General features: G+C 52.7%; 1 protein-coding gene across 1 annotated transcript in view; it reads left to right on the top strand.

Moving 5' to 3' along the window:
* Window positions 1–430: 430 nt before the first annotated feature.
* The window catches only part of EEFSEC (eukaryotic elongation factor, selenocysteine-tRNA specific), a 151,014-nt gene continuing 131,178 nt past the window's right edge, over window positions 431–20,266 (top strand). The window contains exon 1 of the mRNA XM_061195623.1: window positions 431–750. Within this exon, the coding sequence (XP_061051606.1) occupies window positions 444–750 (307 nt within the window). The 5' untranslated portion in view covers window positions 431–443. The remainder of the gene's footprint in view (window positions 751–20,266) is intronic.

Raw genomic sequence — 20,266 nt, 5'->3', positions numbered from 1 at the left:
CCGAGCAGCCTTCCCAGGTTTCCCGCGCTGGCTCTTCGGCAGGACGGGCTCAGCTTCGCGGCCCGCCCTCCCTGCCCCGGCCCTGGTCGTTCCACCGCTGCTGTATTTCCCCAGGGCTTCTCGGGGTCCGTAGTGGTCTGGTTCCGTCTTTACTCCCGGTTATTGTTCCCCCCTCCGGGTCCCCCATGTTCCGCGGGGAGAGCGAGCTGTCCCCGCGCGGTGGACAGAAGGCGCCGGGTGCCCAGAGGGCGCTCAGCTAGAGCCCGTGGAAACGAACGAACGAACGAGAGGACGGACAGAGGCCGGCCCCGGCCCCGGGCTCCCCGGCTCCCCGGCTCCCCGGCTCGGCGGACTGACCGAGCGGCCGGAAGCTTCGGCGCCGGAACGCGCGAGCGGGGCGCGGGCGGCGGGGGCCGGCTTAGCGGGCGGACCGCAGCGGCGGCATGGCGGGCCGGCGGGTGAACGTGAACGTGGGCGTCCTGGGCCACATCGACAGTGGCAAGACGGCTCTGGCGCGCGCGCTCAGCACCACGGCCTCCACCGCCGCCTTCGACAAGCAGCCGCAGAGCCGCGAGCGCGGCATCACGCTCGACCTGGGCTTCTCGTGCTTCTCGGTGCCGCTGCCCGCGCGCCTGCGGCCGGCGCCGCTGGGGGCCGAGCCCGAGCCCGAGCTCGGGGCCGAGCCGCGGCTGCAGGTCACACTGGTCGACTGCCCCGGGCACGCCTCCCTCATCCGGACCATCATCGGCGGTGAGCGCGGGCGGGGGCGGGTGCGGGGCTCGGACGCGCCGGGGCGGGTGCGCCCGCCGGGAAGCCTCTCGCGCCGCCCCGAAAACAGCGAAAGTGTTTTGGGGTTTTTTTTACCACATGCGTTCGTAATACACGCACAGGTGAGGGAAACTCAGAGACCCCGAAAGTGCCCAGAAGGCGTCCACTCGCTGTCCTTTGGTCTCCTGCTGCCCGTCTCCGGAGTCAGCCGCTGTCCCCTCCTGTGCCATTTCGGAGGAACTCGGTGTGCAGGCAGCGTTCCTGTGTATATGTCGACCCCTCCTTTTCTCGTTCTTTTTTTTTTTTTTTTTCCACAAAATGGTAACACCACTCGATTGAGTACTTCACTCAATACTCGGGCCTCCCCATTTGTACGTATAAAGCAATATCATTCTTTTAAAGGTCACGTGAAATTCCGTTGTACACTTGCACCACCGTTTTCTGAATGTCTTAATGATGGCCATTTATGTCGTTATTCATTTTTGCTAACGATGCTTCAGTGAGTTTTATAGAACAGACGTCTTTGGTGCGTGTGCTAGTGTGTCTGTAAGGAAAGACCCTAGAACTGAGATGCTGGGGCAGAGAGTCGTGGTGGGTACTGCCCAAAAGCCTTCCTGAGATGTACCATTTAATTAATTTTAATTATACAAGTAGTACATGAATACATTCTACTTCTGAAGAAATAGAACGTTACAAACCAGGCAGAAGGCCCCTAATTACCCCTCCCATCTCTCCAGAGGAAGCCACTAGTACACCTCTGTGGATTACTTTTCCACACCCATTTCAGTATACTTGACTCCACGGACAGGTGTTTTGTTTATATAGAAAAAATGGTAGACTAACACAAGCACGTGGCACAAAGGGTGTATATATAGTTCAGAGACTCCCCTTCACTGCTGACCCAGGGACCTGGTACCTCCCTGCTTTCCACTTCCTCCTGTCCCTTCCGGTGGCATTCTCTGCACCCACGAGCACGTATAGGAACACTACTTGGTCAGATGGTTTTATCGGCCTGCTGGTGGGCAGCTGCACTGGTCTCTCACTCGGCATAGCGGGCCCTGCTGTATGATGAGTGTTGAGTACTTTCACCTTGTCACCTCCTGTCTGGTCCATGCTGCGGGCGGTCTGAGATCATTTCCCCATTTTCAGGAGAGGAACTGGAGGCTCAAAGAAGAGCAGGAACCTGCTCCGGTCCCCCGCCTCACATCTTCTCCTCCCACCGTGTTCCAGCCACAGAGGCATGTGAAGGGGCACGCGATCCTCTCTGCTCTCCCCTCCCCTTGTAACTGATTTCTGTTTGGTCACATCCAGGTACATTTTAGGACACGTTCTCTGAGCCAGTGTAGGTTGGAGGTTAAAAAATGGGAAGGCAGATCGTTGGTCTTTTCTTGTGACAGGTGTAGGGAGTGAAGGACATGCTTCTGGAGTCTGTGGTGAGGCCTGGCTTTCTCCCTCACCGACCTTGTGACCTCGGACGTGATTCTGGACTGTCCACACTCCGGCAGATCTCAACTGGCTTTGCTTTTCTTGCACGTTTGCCATTTCCCGGGCAAACGCTGCAGGGAGTGTGGCGGTTACTGTTCAACCATCAAGGGACCTGGGACTCGGGGAGGCTGCTAGGAAGTGGCCGACCCAGGGCTCTGCTTGACTCCAAAGCTGCCACTTCCCGGGTCACTGTACTCTGCCCTCCCCTTCCACATGTACGTTCGTGGTGTTTCTTCATAGGACAGAAGGTTTCAGGCGCCAAATTATAACGCCTCCAAGCATTTGACAGGTCCTTGGTTTAGACTGTAAATTGTTGAAGAAATGAAGAGGGATTTCTCTCCTCTTGTACGAACATTGCGGCTCTTACGTTTCTCTCACCCCTGAGAGGGGAGACTCTCCTTGTCTTCTTACAGGTGTTAACATGTGACCTGAGCACATTGCAGTGGTGGGACCAGGGCTGCTACTCTTCTTCCTTCAATAGATGAGATTCCCACCCTCCACTGAGGGAAGTGAGAAGAAAAAGTGGCTTTTTTCTTTTGGGGGGATAGGAGCTGCATCTGAGTGCCTGCCCGGGCCCACGCCTGTGGCTACAACTTGCGTCTGTGCGATAACGCTGAGTGATGGGGGTGTAGGGGGGCATGGGCCCCACTCTTCTGATGAGAAAACTGAAGCTTGGAAAGTCAAGTTACCTGGGCAGGCGCTGGAACCTGCTCTGCTGCCCCTGACCTGGGTCTGGTGAATCCCCTTCGTTATCCTCGTGTTCCAGAGGCCACGCGTGTCTCCCAGACCTCGTCCTTCCTCTCCAGACGGTGGGCCCTCCCCTCCTCCCTCTGCTGACCCCCCACGCGGTGGACAGTCTGCTCCTTTTATGGATGTTCTTCAGATCAGGTCAGCCGTCAGCTGAAGACTGTGCAGGCGCTGCTCATTGCCCTCCCAGCACCCCACGGTCTGGCCTCTGCCCTCCCCTGAGCCTCATCCATGGCTCCTGACCTCCAGTCACACTGGCCTCCTCCTACCTGTTGGATGGGCCAGTGTTGCACCTGCTGTGCCCTCCTCATTTAAGTCTCAGCTCGAGTGTCACCTCCTCGGAGAGGCCTCCTCTGACCTACTGGCCTAAAGTGTCCCCAGTTCTCTACCGTTATACTTTCTCATGTCCGTGTTTTGTTTCCTGCTAGCCCTTGGTGCTGTCTGATACGCTTGATGTGCTTGTTGATGGCCTCTGTCCTCCACGAGAGCACAGCAGGAATTGGGCCAGAGCCTGGCATGTAGGAGGCACTCGGAAGTCCCAAATGAATGAAGCCGGAGTTGGGGGGGGCTGCCGATCGAAAGTCACCAGCAGGGCCCCTCTGCAGGCTGACAGCAGAGCCAGGCGGAGAGTGCTGTGCGGTGTGCAGAGTGACTCATTAGGGCTCTTTGCACAGGGGTGACTTGCTTTGCTGGGGCATGGTGGAGAAAGAAGAGCTTGCCCAGTGGTGGCACAGCCTGGGTGGGGCTCTGAGGCGTGAACCTGCTGTCTTGTCTGTTCAGAGCCAGGGGTAGCTGCCAGCACTTAGCAGCTGGAAATGGGCCTGGTGAGTGGGGAGAGGTGTGGAAGGTGAAGGCGGGATCGTGTAGAGTGGTGAGTGGGGCTTAGATCGGGCCCTCGGTGCAGATTTCTTCTAAGGGCCCTGGAATGCTTTTAAAGTAGGTTTGTGACGTGATGAGGCCGGAGCTTTAGAAAGAGGCGAGGTGGCTGAGCAGGGACTCCAGCTGGCAGCGCAGCTGTGCCCGGATTGCTGGGAGGTGGGGCTGCCGCTGCAGTTCCCAGCTCACTGGGAGTGATTCAGACCCCTTGCTGAATGCCCTTTCCGAAGCAGAAGGAAATTAGAGTGACTGTCTGAGTTCCATGATGATACCTCTGAAGTTTAGTGTATCTTAAAGCCGGCTCTCTTTAATTCCATCGCTCCCCCAAAATACTTTCATGTACAAAAAGATCATTTTTTAACTTAGAGAAAATTGGGTTTTATCTCCTTGATCCCTGTGGCCATAGATAAAACTCCTAAGTGGTGCTGGGGGTTAATAGTGACAACAGTACTTAGCATGTATTTAGTGCCAGCATTGTGACTTTTTTTGTTTGTTTGTTTAACCCTCATAGCAATCCTGGGAGGTAAGAGGTGATACTCCCATGGGACAGATGAAAAGGCAGAGGCTCAGAGAGGTTAGGGAACACAGATCAGAAGGGTCAGAGCTAGTTTGAACCCACGCTGATCTGCCCACGGAGCACTGACATTCTCAGTGTGAGTGGACAAGGGTGCCCGTCCGCTCCAGGCCCTGTGATGGTGTTTCTGGGCAGTATTTTTCTCTGAGTTGTTTTAGAGTATAAATCTTTCAGGGTTAGAACTTCAAAAAGATTCAGTAATGTATGTTTTAAAGACTTGGGTGGGGGTGAGGGACTTGGACCCATCCTCAATCTCACTCTGGCAGGAAGGAAGAGGTCTGAAAAATGCTGGTATCTTGGCTTGGCAATTTATAGTCCTCTGGTGGCTGCTACGATTAACAGTGCATTGTCTCCCAGTCTTTTGTTCCTGTGGTTAATGAACAGCAGCTCTTTTGCCACGACTGTCACCCTGATCGCTAGCCTCCTGTGCCCCCCCCACGCCCCTCTGTTTAAGCGGTGCTTCCCACCAGGTTTGGGCCCTCTCTGGACGCCCCTGGCTGGAGCTGCTGATCTACCACAGCCTTGCAAGTGTGACTCAGGGCTCCTAGCTTTGGAGCTCAGTCAGCAGCGCTGGGGGTGCCTGTCTCTGCGGCCTGGGAGGGAGCATTCTTTATGACACTGAAGCTACTTCCCCTTCTCTGTTTTTCCAACTCTCTGTGCTCGTGTGACAACATGAAGAAGCACGGTCCCTTGGGCCGTTTTATCCAGGAGTGCGCCTGCAGTCTGTCTGAGATGCTCTCTTTGGACCCGTGAGACAGGTTCATGTGCGAACGACCGTGTGCTTTCCACCAGGTTTTTACACTGCTCTTTGGGCGTCTGCACTTAGTCCCCAGCAGGCAGTGTGGCCCAAGCAGAAATGACAAACCGGAGGCCTGGCCACCCCAGGAATATGGGTGTTTTTCTGACGCAAAACCAACCAAAAAAGACACTCTGGTTTTCTTAGCCCCTGGTCTTTTAATGAATCTGTCCAGAAATGCATTGTGTTATGTTATGGTATCATACGTTTGTCCTAAAATATTGAGGCATATTTAAAGGCATTGATGTAAGTGGAAATGCTTCTTTAGCCCTAGCTTCTTTAGCTCCTAGAATCTGTTGGGTCTTCATTTCCTTTTCCTCAGTGTGCACCTGGGCAGGACCCCCTCTCCTTCCAAGCTCAGCGCCCTCAGCGTCTCCAGGAGATGCAAGTCCAGCTCTGTCTGCGGCACTTTCTCTGCCCCTGGATAGTGGGTGACTGCTTGGGTTTGGGTGACAGTGTGGGAGCAGCATAACATCAGAGACACGGCCTTGAGTTTAAGTGAATGCAGAATATTTGAGCAGGAACCAACAAGAAAGAAAAGTGGAAGCAGGTAGTCATATTTCATTCTGTTGGGGTACATTTTTCTTGTCGTGGGGCTTGCCGTTGAGAACAAAACATATCAAATGTTAAATCAAAGAATATTTTGCAGTCATGCTAAGAATAGAAAATAATGCAGACTTGCCTTGATGAGACGAATATTTTGCTGGAAGGTTATAATCAAAGTCAGAAGGAAATCATAGCCACAGCTTTTGGTAAAGCTGTAATCATTTAAAATTAATTGCTTTTAAACTTTTCACTTAGCATCTCCTTTGTGGCTCTTGGGTTTTTCTTCAGAATCACTCCATCCAGGTTGGAATAACATTTGGGCAGGCGCCCCAGGAACCAACCGGTAAATTAAGCCCTGAGACCTATTCCCCGCTGTCTCATCCTTGCATTGGCCAGGGCCTGGACCAGGCTGGGCCCGAGTCTCCCTCTGACCAGCAGGCCTTCAAGGCCGTGCTGCGCGGGGTGACAGAGATGACGGTCTCTGGAGCTCTGGGTCACCTGAGGTGACTAGGAGGCGTTCTACCTGTTGTACCCTTTAGCCTGGAGGCCTCTGCGTGGCTCTAGGGCCAGGCCAGGGCCAGGCACAGAGTGGACAGTCAAGCCTGTTTTTAAACATTTGTACTGAGATATAATTCACATTCCATAAAATGTGCCCATTTCAAGTGCACACTTAAGTGTTTTCAGCCTCTTCACAGAGTTGTGTAGCCAGTGCCACAGTCTAAGCTCCATCACTGCGAAAAGAAACCCCACAGCCGTTAGCAGTCCTGCACCTTCTCCCTGGCCCCAGGCCTGGCAAACTCTAATCTACTCGGTGTCTCTGCCCACGTGCCCATTCTGGACATTTCGTGTAAATGGAATCATACAATATGTGTCCTTCTGTGTCTGGCTTCTTCCACCAAGTGTAATGCTTCCAAGGTTCATCCATGTTATAGCATGACCTATACTTCATTCCTTTTTTAAAAATCTATTCTTATTTTTAATTGTGGTAAAGTACATATTACATAAAATGTACCATCTTAACCATTTTTAAGTTTATAGTTCAGTGGCCTCCATCTCTAGAACTGTTTTTATCTTACAAAAGCTAAACTCTGGGCTTCCCTGGTGGCGCAGTGGTTGAGAGTCTGCCTGCCAATGCAGGAGACACGGGTTCAAGCCCTGGTCTGGGAAGATCCCACATGCCGCGGAGCAACTAGGCCCGTGAGCCACAATTACTGAGCCTGCGCGTCTGGAGCCTGTGCTCCGCAACAAGAGAGGCCGCGATAGTGAGAGGCCCGCGCACCGCGATGAACAGTGGCCCCCGCTTGCCGCAACTAGAGAAAGCCCTTGCACAGAAACGAAGACCCAACACAGCCAAAAATAAATAAATAAATAAATAAATAAATAAATAAAATAGATAAGCAATAAGGACATACTTATAGCATAGTGAATTACAGCCATAAAAAAAAAAAAGCTAAACTCTGTGCCCATTAAACTCCCCTTTCCCTTCCCCCATCATTCCTTTTTATGGCCAAATAGTATCCATTATATGGATGGATCACTTTTTAAAAATCCGTTATCAGTTGAAGGACATTTGGGTTGTTTTCACTTTTTGACTATTATGAATAATCCTGCCGTGGACGTTTGTGTTCAGGTCTCTGTGTGGACGCATGTTTCCATTCTCTTGGGTTTATCCGTAGGAGTGGAATTGGTGGGTCAGAGGGTAACTCTGTGTCTGCTTTTTGAGGAACTGCCAGACTGTTTTCTGCAGCAGCTGCACTGCTTTGCCTCCCACCAGCAGTGTAGGAGGGTCTGATGTCTTCACTGCCTTGCCAACACTTGTTGTTGTCTGTGTTTTTGATTGTACCCGTTCTAGTGCGTGTGATGTGATATCTCATTGTCGCTGTAACTTTCATTTCCCTGATATTTTCTTGTGCCACTTGTATATCTTCTCTGGAGAACTGTGTATTCAGATCCTGTGCTCTTTTTTTTAGTTGGGTTATTTGGCTTTTATTATTGAGTTGTAAGCGTTCGTTATGTATTCTGAATACCATTCCTTTATTAGGTATATGATTTGCAAATATTTTCTCCCATTCTGTGGATTATCTTTACTCAGTAATATTTGAATTAAACAAATAATTGAGTTGGATTAAATAAATGAACATATTTTGAGAGGATTAAATGTGCCCGACACATTATTTAGGCTGTGGTGGGTGTGTAGGAAGTGCCATTTGCTTGTTTCTGGAAGGCCTTTAGGGCACCTCCTGACCTCTTCCTAGACCTGCCCACTCCTGTCCTTAGTGCCGACAGGAGGCGGCTCATCCTGTCTGTCCACCCCTGGGAGGGTCTCGTCCCACACTAGGGTCTTGTGCAGATATGTTTTGATGGCCCATATGCTAAAGTCTTTTTTTATTTTATTTTATTTATTTTTAAAAAATTTTTTATTTATTTATTTTTTTATAAATTTATTTATTTATTTTTGGCTGCATTGGGTCTTCGTTGTGGCACGCGGGCTTTTTGTTGTGGTGGCTTCTCTTGTTGCGGAGCACGGGCTCTAGGCGCGCGGGCTTCAGTAGCTGCAGCATGCAGGCTCAGCAGTTGTGGCTCGCGGGCTCTAGAGCGCAGGCTCAGTAGTTGTAGCGCGCGGGCTTAGTTGCAGCGCGGCATGTGGGATCTTCCCGGACAAGGGCTCGAACCTGTGTCCCCTGCATTGGCAGGCGGATTCTTAACTACTGCGCCACCAGGGAAGTCTGCTAAAGTCTTTTTTTAAAAATTCATTGCCAGCGTTTAAAAATTGGCAGATTTCATAAAACAACCCAGAAGTTCGGTGCTTCAGGTGTGGGCAGGTGTGCGGCTGAGCTGCAGAGTCCGCAGAGCTCAGAGCTCAGGAGCTTGGGGAGCCTCCTGTCAGGGGGAGGGTGGGTGCGTTTTCAGCTGGGAGATCCTTCGGGTGCTTTTAAAGAGTCTGAAGAGAGGACCTGGGACAGAGGTCTAGGGCCATTGGAGGCAGGAGGGGGCACCGCCAGGAGGGAGAGTGTGGCTCTGGGGATACAGATGCAGGAATGCCTTGTGGAGGCCCGGAGGAGGGGCGTGGTGCCTGGGGAGCATCTCCTGTCCGGACGGACGCTGTTCTGGACCCTTGATTATCTCACGGCATCCTGCCAGCGAGACCCCGAGGGGGTGTTTCCCTCTACACTCAGGGTGTCGCCCACAGAAACGCGGCTGCAGAGGTCAGGAGCCGGCTCCAGGTCACGTGTCGGCGGCCTGGCTGCCCGAGCTGAGCTGCCGTTGCACCTCAGCCTGCACCTGCTTCGGTGGGAGCCCGGCTCCTGAGCAGCACTTTCTGTGTAAGTCAGTTTGTCAGAAGCAGAGACTTCCGCCTCCATTCTCCCCTGGATTATTGGAGTTTTGTGTTTTGTTAATTGGGTCTTTTATTTTCTTATGCTTCGTGATTAGGCTCCTGCTGCTTTGAAGTGGCTGTGGCTGCGTGGGGAGGGGGACTTAGTTAACGTGGTGATCCTCTCTTGGCAGGAGAAGAAACAAGTTTTGCTGTTGAGAGAGAAGTTGACTTTCCCTCTTGCCGTATCTCTTGTGTTGTGATGATGCCTCTCTTGTCTTGGGGCCTTCAAGAAGACTAGAATAATTTCCTTTGTCTCTAACCTACTTCCCGAGGATATTTATTTGGTGGCATGCACAGGTGCTACCTAAAGATAAACCTGACTTTTTCCTTTTAAAATCAGTGCTTGGAATTGCCAGCGTTGACCTGCTTGGCCTCTGGAGCCGGCACTGCTTGGCCACGGGGCTCCACACTTTGCTGTGGGGTTACGCGGGTGGCTTAAAGCTCCAGGAGTCGGTGGCTCGGCCTTGGTCACCTGATGCTGGGACGAGGTTGTACTGCGGGGTGGCGCTTACTCTGTTCGGGGTCATTTCCAGGTGAATTTCAGGGCCTCATGCCCTAGGCACCCAAGACCCTCGTGTGTGTGTGTGTGTGTGTGTGTGTGTGTGTCTGTCCCCAGTGTTCCCTGCTCTCTAAAATGATGATCTGTTCAGAGACGGTCCTCAGAGCATCTGCTCTAGAGAAAAAAGACTTTCTGTAAGCCGGACTCCATTTCCTGAGCGCTTGCTGTTTGGAGCCCGTGGACGGGCAGAGCATGGGAGGCTGGGAGAAAGCTGGGGGTCACCACTGGCGTCGACCTGGCTGGGGAGGGCTGGCACACGCTGGCTGCGAGTGACAGTGTTTGAAAAGTCTCTGCAGAGCTTTCCCAGCACCATCCAGAAGGATCCTCTGTGCTGGTGGGAGTGTCTTCCAGCAGCGCAGCCCAGGGTGGCAGCCACGCGCCACCGTGGCTGTGGAGTCCTTGCACAGTGGCTGGTGTAACCGACGAACTGAAACTGTAATTTGATTTTAGTTAAGTCACATTTCGGTAGGCAGCTCTCGACCTGCTATCCAAGTGCCTGCTGGGCTGGCTTCTCCATCAGTGAGCCCCACAGGCCCCCAGACTCCATGCTTGCAAGACCCCATCCCCACCCGCGCTTGGCAGTAAGTGCCCACAGCGGGGCAGGCCAGTCACGCGGTCCCCAGCGTGTCCTCCTTCGCCTTCACGGACTCCTTACGGACTCTTGCCTGTCCTTCGCCTCCTCTGCCCGTCACCACAGCTGCTCCTTGGACAGGCCTCCGTCCACTCTGCACTGGACGAGCACGACCTGCCTGCAGTGTCTCGATTCCAGCCGCCTCTTGAGACTGTCCTCTCCTCTGTGGCCGAGAACTCTTTCTAAACGGATAACATGATTATTTGACTCCCCTGTCTAAAAGTCTTCCTTTGTTCTCTGTTGGCATAAAGGCTAAACTCCGCATAGGCTGACAGGGCACTTCCTGATGGGTCAGTGTCTCTGTGTCGCTCAGGACTCCAGGCTTAACGAGCTGCCTGCAGGTCTCTGGACAGACAGACCAGGGTCTCTCATGGCGTCTTCTGGCTACACCACGTCTCTGGGAAGCCTCACCGTTGGCCCTCCCCAGCTTTGACCAGGTGAGGGTCTATACCATCCCGCGGGGCCCCCGGACCCCGTGTCCTCCCATCTGTTGTCATTGCATTTACTCGACCTGATCCCTTTGAGGATGGGGTCCTGCTGTCATCTGACTCCAGGACCAAGGGCAGGGCCTCGGTGCAGGCGCGCAGCATGGACGAGTGAGTGAATGAATGAATGAGTGGGTGACAGGTCGTTTCCCTCTACCCGCGGCCAGCATCCAGCCTCCTGTGGGGCTTCAAGCCACCGGCCGGCCACACAGGGTTCACAGCCGAGCAAGCCTGCCTGGAGGTTAGACAAGTTAATCTTTCAGTGGAAATTCAATCCTCATATTTCATTTTCAGGCCACTTTGCGTAGCAAAGTAGTTTAACTCGGAGCAGATTTCTGCTGTGCTGATGGTTAATTTCATGGCCCACAGAGGGTCAGCACACTGGTGCTGGGGACACGGCGACCCCGTGCAGCTCACCGCACACGGTGAGGGCCCGCAGCCCTGTTGTTTTAGAGAAGCAGTTTTCAAACATCCTTCAGTGGGCTGATTTTGAGTTAACAGGGGTGACCTTTTCAAGAACATTTTTAAAAGCTATAACATAGATCCCTCCCAGACCGTATATTTTCCTTTCTCCACGCAGTTCAAAGGGGCTGAGTTGTCTCATAGGTTTTTGCCGGCAATCTTCAGCTTGACCCTGGTTGTTTAAATCTGCCGGAGGAAATTTGAACAAACTTGTACTTTGGTAATTCTTCTGCCTCTGTGAACCTTTAACCTTAAGGTTTCTTTCAGAGCCTGGGGCTGCATTGTCACCAGCCGTCCCTGCTGGGGCTCTCAAAGGCCATTGTTGAGCACGTCTGTTTTCACTTTGCTACTGGAGTTCTCTGGAGGAAGGGTATTAATTCAGACCTGATCTGAGACAGGACGAGGACTTCTAAACTTGCCCCGGAGCTTGGGGACGGGGAAATGAGCCTAATGCGAGCCTGTGGCCCAGCATGGTGTCCTGCAAGTGGCCTGTGAAGCTGAGGGGAGGAGGCCCTCCAGAGGCGGGCTGGCGTGGTGGCTTCCAGCAGGTGACCCGGCTCGGCCAGGTCTCGTCGGACCACATGACCAGAAGTGGTTGCTGTTCCTGGTGGTCAAGCCGGGGGCCCGAGTTCCTCCTGAATGTAGACTTCCTGGAGCACCAGGTTCTTAGGAACCTGGGAGGCTGGCCACGAACTCGGGGTCCACACACCCTTACAGAGCCCTGGTGTGATGCGATGCTCCTGGGGAAAGAGAACAGGCTCCCCCGGCCAGAGGGCACAGGCTGGACCCTGGGCCTGCCAGCTTCTCCATCGAGTTCTCCATGCGCTTCCCCGCAGGAAAGCTCAGAGACCCCGGAAGTGTGTGCTGCCACAGTCCCGGCACCAGGGGCGCTGTAGCATCTGAGGTGGACTCTGCCCGCCCCTCTCCTGGCACCTGTCTCCTGGTGGCTCCTGGCTCGTTCTGGCACCTGCTCTTTGCAGTAGGTTGGGGGCTGTTTGCATAGGTTAGCCTGGTTCCTTGGCTGTCTTTCCCTTCTCTTCCCAGGATTCTTAGTGTCCTGAAATCTGGCTAGGTGACCTAATTCCGTAAGATCAGACATTGCAGGAGGAAAGGCATGTCGATGCATTCATTCATTCATTCGTTCTGCAAACCCCGAGCCACCTACCGCACGCTAGGAGCAGGGTTTACGTGGGTGAGCCGGGCGGAAGTGGAGCTCAGTGTGCGTCGTGGGGGAGGCGGGTGTCACAGAAGTGAGCAGAAGCACGCAGCACGCAGCACTAAGTTGTGAGCGTGCTGGGAAGGCCGAGGTAGGACGCCCGCAGAGGGGGTAGCACGTGGGAGGGGTTTGAGGCAGGAGATGGTCAGGCTGCTCCACACATGAGAGGCTCAGTCTGGCTGACTGTGTCAGAGCCAGCATCCACAAAAGGAATCTGCTGTGGGGCTGGCGTGTCTGCACAGATATGTATATTTGGAGTCTGTCAGTCTTGGCTTTGCTGGAGGTTAAAGCAGCCGCATGCCCTGTCGTTCTGATAGGGGGACAGAGAATGGGAGGGAGGGCCGCAGCCAGCCTCCTTCCCGTCTGGCCTCCGCAAGACCGTCCTGTCGGCTTCATGCACCTGAGCCCTGTTTCTGGTCCTGGACCCCCATTTTCTTCCCGTGCTAGAGGAAGGGGCTGACGTGGAAACAGGAGGCGGCAGGTAACCCTGGCATAACGTGAGCTGGACAGCTGTCACGACTCTGGGGCTGTGGCTGGCCGTTTAACACTGGCCCTTTGACCACCTGTGGTTCACACATTCCCAAACCACTGAGCCAAGCTCTGGGCATCACAGCCGGTACGTGAAGGAGCTGAAGTCGCTGGCACCCAGCCCACCTCCTGACTCCTGGCCGCAGGCATGCAGACACTCCCCGAAACATTCTCTCCGTCCCCTTTCCTTCCGGGGTGCCCACTGGGTCGAAGGTAATGCACTGGGGGCAGATTTTGCCTTTTCTTTCCCAGAAATGAGTTTGGCGTGAGATTTGGCCCATCCTGGCTTGTGCCCGGAAGTGTGGAAGAGTGGGTGCAGCCTCTGGGTGGAAGACTCACTCAGAGAAGACCAGGGCTTCCCCTGGAGGCTTCTGCCATGTAGGCCTGGCCTCAGACTGGACTGGATCTTTGCCTTCGCTCTTGTCATTTTACGTCCTTTGAGGCTCTCTTGAGATGCCAGGTTGGTCTTCTGGGCATGGAGCCCTGTCCCCAGATTGCAGGTAACCCTGCAGGTCGGGGCTCCTGAGCAAGAAGAGGAACCATGACTGAGCTTTCGGTGTTCCTCTGAGAAACAGCAACGTGGGTTCCCTCTGCCTTTTTTTTTCTCCTTCTGGAATCAAATGGAATCTTTTCCTGGCAAATATTTCCTAGATAAAAAAAAGTACTATATACTGTTATTGTAGATTCATTAGTCATTTCTAAAAGTTTTTTAAGGTAGGCAAAAAGAAAACTTGCCATGGTAACCAATAAAGTTTTTTTAAAATTAATTATTTATTTTTATTTTGGCTGCACCGGGTCTTAGTTGCGGCATGTGGACTTCTTAGGTGCAGCATGTGGATTCTTAGTTGCGGCATGCATACGGGATCTAGTTCCCCGACCGGGGATCGAACCTGGGGCCCCTGCATTGGGAGGGCGGAGTCTTACCCGCTGGACTGCCAGGGAAGTCCTGAGGAATGAATCTTTTCTAGGAAAGATAAGAGTTAGTTATTTTTGGTCTGATTTCTTCAGCTGAATCTTTCCCTCTTCCTCTTACCTCACAGTCTGTCCCGGAAGGCAGTCTGGGGACACTTTGGCAAGCACCCTGGACACAGATGTGTGTCATCCTTTCCCGACACCCCTCTGGGCCGCGGAGAGGCAGCTGTACGCCTGCCTGCGAGCCGTCCACGGGTGCTGGGTGGAAACATCTCGGCGCCGACTCGGCACTGTTCAGTGCACAAGAGGGCAGTGTTTGCTTGCGGTCCTGGATGGAGATGATCACTGTGGAGGGTAACAGGTCAACAGAGTTAGAATGACCTCGGGCTTTTCCCAGACAAAATAAACCATAAGCTGCAGCCAGGGTGGCGTCCGATATACGCCTTTAAGTGGTGACCCCTCCAGAAAATAGCTGCTCGCTATCTTTTTTTTCCTTAAAAAGAAAAATATTATTTCTTTCAATGTTTGTTTTTTATTTTTTTAATCAATGGAAGTATCGTTTGCAGCCTTGTACCTACAGTGGCAGAGGTTAAAGAGTGTTGCGAAAGCAAAACAACTGCCTTCCAATTAAAAACCATACGGGAAGATTTCTGTTTGAAGCAAGGGGTCAAATGTGTATTCTCCCCTTTTCACATCATCAGATTATGTGACTTAACTTAGAAAGCGTCTGAAGATGTGGGCCCAGCTGTCAGCCCTCTCCACTCAGTTTGCTCTCTCTTTGCGAGCCCATGGTGCTAACCAGAGCAGGGTGTCTCCAGGAGAAGAAGGTGGCCCCCCCGCCTCCCAGAGGGACAGGGTCCCACCGAGCGGGGCCGTGTCTGCGCTTGTATGAGGACTTGGCTGTTTCCAGCTCTTAGGTGGTGTTTTCCGGGAGCGGCTTTCAAGGCTGAAAGTCACGTATTGGTGCACGGCCCCTTCCCCCACCATGTCCCCCACCCCCAGACCCAGGATCTCAAACCCTCTTTGTTCCCGCCTGACCTGGAAGCACTGGTTTTGGATGCCTTCAGTATGTGAACACCCCAAGCAAGGCCCAGCACCCCGAAGAAGCAGGCGGAGCTCAGGCGTGGCCCAACCCGGCTCCGAGCATCCCAGCGCAAGGCCACTTCTCTAACTGAGCCTGTTGCACACCTGAACCGCAGGTGATTACCTCGCTCAGGTGGCTGTATCTGAGGAGCCGTCTGCAGAGCTTCCGGCACACGGTTGGGATGGTTGTGACGACGTTGACCCCTCTGCCCCGACCATGAGAAGCATGCGGGGTGGAGGTTGTTGACGTGAGGCCAGAGGCGGGGACGCCAACGGCTGCGGCTGTTCGGTGATGTGCCGCTCGGCCCCTCTGAGCACTGTGCGGCGGGGGTGGAGTCTGGGCGGGGCTGCCACGCTGCCGCCCCCGTCCAGTCCTCTGCCCTCCGACGGCCGAGAGCCGTCCAGGGGGAAAGCTGGGATCCCAGACTCAGCCTGTGTGAGACCACACGTCTTCTTCTAATCTTTCCTAGTCGCAACACAAATCTTCCAAGGTTAGTGCGTCTACAAGATAGACGCCGCGTGCGCGTGGGTATGTTAGCACGCGTGACACCCTCGCGGTCGTTAATTGAACAGTGGCGTCTAATACAAAATTTGAGTTTAACACCACCAGTGCGGAGAGCCATGGGTGGCCTTCTCGTTTGCTTCCCTGTGAAGCCCCTGTCCTGGCTTTTATTAGAAGGGTCCGCGTAGGAAAGGAAGCCTGAGCTGAGGCTTTCAAGAGACGCTCACGCCATGTTTTTCCAGGAACGTAATTTCTGAAAATTGCCAGAACCCTCAATTTCCAAAGGAGCCTGGTTTGTAAGGGGAATGAAAAGTTGTTTCTGCGTGTGGATTCTGAGTTGTTTTCCATCTTCACTCCCCGAGGCAGGGTTGGCAAGCGGGGTACGGGACAGATGTTCCTTGGTAGTAATTTCCAGGCAGATTCTTGAATGCCTTGTATACTCTGGGTCACCGTCAGCTCATAATGGAGCAAGATTGAGTGAGAATTCCTGCAATGAGAGACGTGAACGGCACACCGGAGAGATATGATGGTGCAGATAGGGAGCATTCTGTGAGAAAATATTTCCCGTGCTATCTGTAAAATTCAGATTGAATAACCATTCTGAAGTGCTCCCTTTTAAAAGAGTTCCTTCCACAAGCATTGCAGGCTGAGTAAATACCAATAATTTTTATTTCCCTCTCCTTATCAGTCCCCCTACTGAAATGTTCCTGCACAGCCTATCTGGTCTTTTCAAGTGAACATCAAATGATTAGTGTCAGCCTCCAATTTGAATTATGATCCGCATTTCAAAACACAAACTGCTTCTTCGCTTCTGCCTTTGGAGGTAATTATCAATATTTACCAATACGGGGGAAGGGCTGGAGAGGGAGGGTGTGCTGCTGAAGCGTGGCCCCAGACGCAGAGGCGCGGGGAGGTGTGTGCCCACGTGTGCAGGGGGCACAGGGTCTTCCCCGGGCGCCCACCCGCCGCCTCTCAGGTGGGTGAGGGGTTGTGTGGCCCCGGGGACTCAGAGGAGGTTGGGAAAGCCATCCCTGATGCCTGTAGGAAATGCAGGCTCCGGCCTCTGCTCTCCGAGGCCCTCCCCTCTCTTTCCTGGGGACTGCCCAGCGTGCCTGGTGTGGGTGCCCTGGGGGGGAAGGGCTGCTCTGAGACCTCGTGGGCCTGAGGCCACCCCACGGCCTAGAAGGCAGACACACAGGAGCAGAGTGTGCTGACGTCCCCCCTAAAATACATTTATGACACTTAACCTCCACGTTGCATCCCAAGTATACTAGGCGGCCTTCTCTTATATCTTAGTAGACATTCAATTCAGCTTTGAATAATTCCAGTTTTTGCAGTTTTATGTTTGTATTTTGGAGCCAGTGAACCTTTTAAGTTTGCAAACACTGTAAACTTCAGTACTTTGCTTGTCGTGTCTGATTAACGGTGCCTCTGGGAAGTCTAGAGCTGGTTCCGACTTGGCCCTGCGGGACTTCCCTCGGAGTTACGAGGCTGCAGTTACGTGGGCCCCGGCTGTGGGCCTGGAGAGACTGAAATGGGAATTTCGGCTCTTCTAGTAGCTCATTGCATGACTGTGGATGTTTTGCTTTTCTGAACCTTAGTTTCTTCACCTGTTTAAAAAAGGAGTAATACCTTTTTTATGGGGTTTGCCGTTGGGATCCGCAGTGGTAACGGTGATGCGGTCAGCGGCGGCCCGGGTGCTGGGGGCAGCCCCCGCGGGGAGCTCCTCCTGCCGGGTGCCTGCAGACCCGCACTGAGGGTCTGCACAGGATGTCCTGCTTCTGAGGGCTCGGGAGGGTCGAACGCCCCCTTCCCTCAGCGTTGCAGACAGCAGGAGCAAGCACTGAAATTATGCAAGAGCTATGTTTCAAAGAAGGGAATGAAATTCTTGAATTTTTTAAGGCAAAGAAGGGGAGGGAAAAAAATAGATTCATTGTTTTCCTTGGCTGTTCCACAGGATGCGAGACAAAGCTGGCCTCCCTCCTGTCTAATGGCATCATCGGCCTTCTTTCTTTCTCTTCCTCTTTTTATTTTTCCCCTCCTCCACCTCCCCCCTTCCTACTTGTACTGCAACAAAACCCCCCTTTTCTCCAAGTCGGGCTCAGGTTCTGGCCTGGGATTAGGTCTCGTGCTGTGGAGATGCTGTAAGGCTGGGATTGTTTCCTCTTCTGTGGTCTCTGGGCTCCTGGGCAGCGTTTCCTGTTTCGTTCGAAGGCGGGGGCCGGGGCTGGCCGCGTGGCTAGTTCTGGGTCTTGTGAGGAGGTGGTAAAGAGGGGCTGTGGCTCCCGGTTCTGGGAGTGTGCTGTGCTGTCCCTTTGTCGTGCAGCCCAGGCAGCGGGATGGTGACAGGCCGAGCTCAGCCTGAGCCAGAGTTGGAGGGAAATGGACGTGGATGGAAACTGCGGGCTGACCGCCGGGTCAAGCGGGCCTGGGGTCTCAGGCCCGGGAGGCTGGCAGGCGTTGGGGGAAGTTGTCTGGGAGGGCTGATAAAACCCAGCGCCACCTCACCGTTCAGTATGGACCAGCAGTTTGGGCTCTGCCAGCCCAGCACGGGGCAGGCTTAGCAAAGGCCAAACGGGAAGGACAAGGGCCCTGCTTAGGGGAAGCTCAGTGCAGAGAATCTTGCCTCGCTTCTCTTTCAGACCTCGGGGAAGCAGCTTGGGTCGCGAGCGCCTTGGTTGGGCCCCAGTCACTGCTCCTCTCCGTGTGGTGCATCTTCCCCGCCAGGGCCTGGGTCTGCACGCGTCCTTCTCTCCTTGACAGCGGTGTGTGACGCCGTAGCTGTGCTTCCGTATAGGGAGTCGTGGAAAGAGCCGGGTTCGCATGCTGGCCCAAGTTTGAACCCCAGCTGGGTACGGTGAGCTGCTCGGAACCTCAGTTTTCTCGTTGTCAAGCTGGGGAGAATCACCAGCTTGTGGGTTTTTGTGAGAACCCATGAGATAAGCTGTGGATAGTGCTTATCTCAGCTCCTGCAACCTACAAAGTTCTCAGTAAATGGTGTTAACTGTCGTGATCGTGATCGTAGCTAAGTAGGATTTGATTTTTTTAATCTTTAAGAGACTGTTCATATAAAAATAAATCGTTCGGGACTTCCCTGGTGGCGCAGTGGTTGAGAATCCGCCTGCCAGTGCAGGGGACACGGGTTCGAGCCCTGGTCCAGGAAGATCCCACATGCCGCGGAGCAACTAAGGCCGTGAGCCGTAACAAGTGAGCCCGCGTGCCACAACTACTGAAGCCCGCGTGCCTGGAGCCTGTGCTCCGCAACAAAGAGAAGCCACCGCAATGAGAAGCCCGCTCACCGCAACGAAGAGTAGCCCCCACTCGCCTCAACTAGAGAAAGCTTTCGTGCAGCCACGAAGACCCAACGCAGCCAAAAATAAATAAATTTATTTTTTAAAAAATTAAATAAACAAGTTGTTTGTCAGAAGTCTCACTTGTGTTTGATGGGGAAGGAAGGCCGGATGGATGGCGACCGATACCACGTGAATGTATGATTTTTGTCTCTGCTTTTAAATTGGTGGTAATGTCATTGGGGAGAAACTAAATTGACACAATTGAAGTACAAGTGCTTAATTATGTTGATTTGGCTGTAAAACTGTGAGGCAGTTGGAGTTGGAAGGAGGACGGCCCACAGTGGGGAAAGACGGGATGGAAACCAGAGGAGAGAAGTGGACGTTTGTTAGAAAGCAGCGTGTTTTGTCTACCAGGAGAGGTCGGGCTGCAGGAGGCCTTGGCTTGTTTCGTGTTTGGAAGCGGAGAGGTGCCCAGTCACTGCTGAATGCAAGCGAGCCCAAAATATGTGATGCAGGAACAGAGCTTTTCTTGAAGTGATTTATGCATCCGTATTACGGGAAAAAAACACACCCACAGAACAGCATAAATGCAAACATGGCATAACTTAAAAACCTTGAAGTTTAGAGTCTGAGAAGCTGAATTTGAGTCTGGCTTCAGCATCTGTTAGCTGTATGTTCTTGGGTAGATTCCCTAACTTCCCGGTGCCTGGACTTCCCGGTCTTGCAAAATAGGAAAGAATCGTCTTAAGGATTAGAAGAAATATATCTGGTGCGTGATGAGCTTTTAATAAACTGGTGTAACTGTTGTGACCGTTACTTTCCTCCTGACAACAAGGCCCCCCGTCTCTGCTGCGACACGATGTTGCAGTTGTAAACGTGGGCTTCCCTGAAACGCTCTAGTTCCTTCTGTCGTATAAACGAATATCCTGGATCATCGATTCAGTGTCATGGGAGGTTTATAGGTGAGTTTACATGACTAAGCTTTGGAAAGCTCTTTTTTGTTAACTCCGTATTTTAATACCAGGACAGAAGAGGGCCCTTCATAGCTTAATATTTTTGAAGCCTGAACTTGGCCTGTGTATAGACCCGGGGAAAAATTCAGAAAATGTAAGTTTTTCTAAAGACTGGATAGGGGTGCCCTTCATTAAATTGGGGAAACAATTTTTCCCCCTGAATTTACTGTTTATTTTGGGGGCATGCATATTTCCAAATATATCAAATATAATACATAATGATGATAATGTATTTTAAAGTTTCTAAACTAACAATAAAACATTAGCCCTTTATGGGAGTTTTTAAAAGGTCTTGCTGATTTTTAGTTTCCCCCAGATTTGCATGACTGAAATGTTTGGAAGCTTTGCCTCTCTAGCCAAGCAGAAAACACCTCTGTTTAGAGATGGTAAGGAGATCCACGTCCAGCCAGTCTC

Source organism: Eubalaena glacialis, chromosome 7 (assembly GCF_028564815.1).
Source record: "Eubalaena glacialis isolate mEubGla1 chromosome 7, mEubGla1.1.hap2.+ XY, whole genome shotgun sequence".
NCBI lineage: Eukaryota > Metazoa > Chordata > Mammalia > Artiodactyla > Balaenidae > Eubalaena > Eubalaena glacialis.
This window is presented reverse-complemented; position numbering and strand designations above follow the sequence as displayed.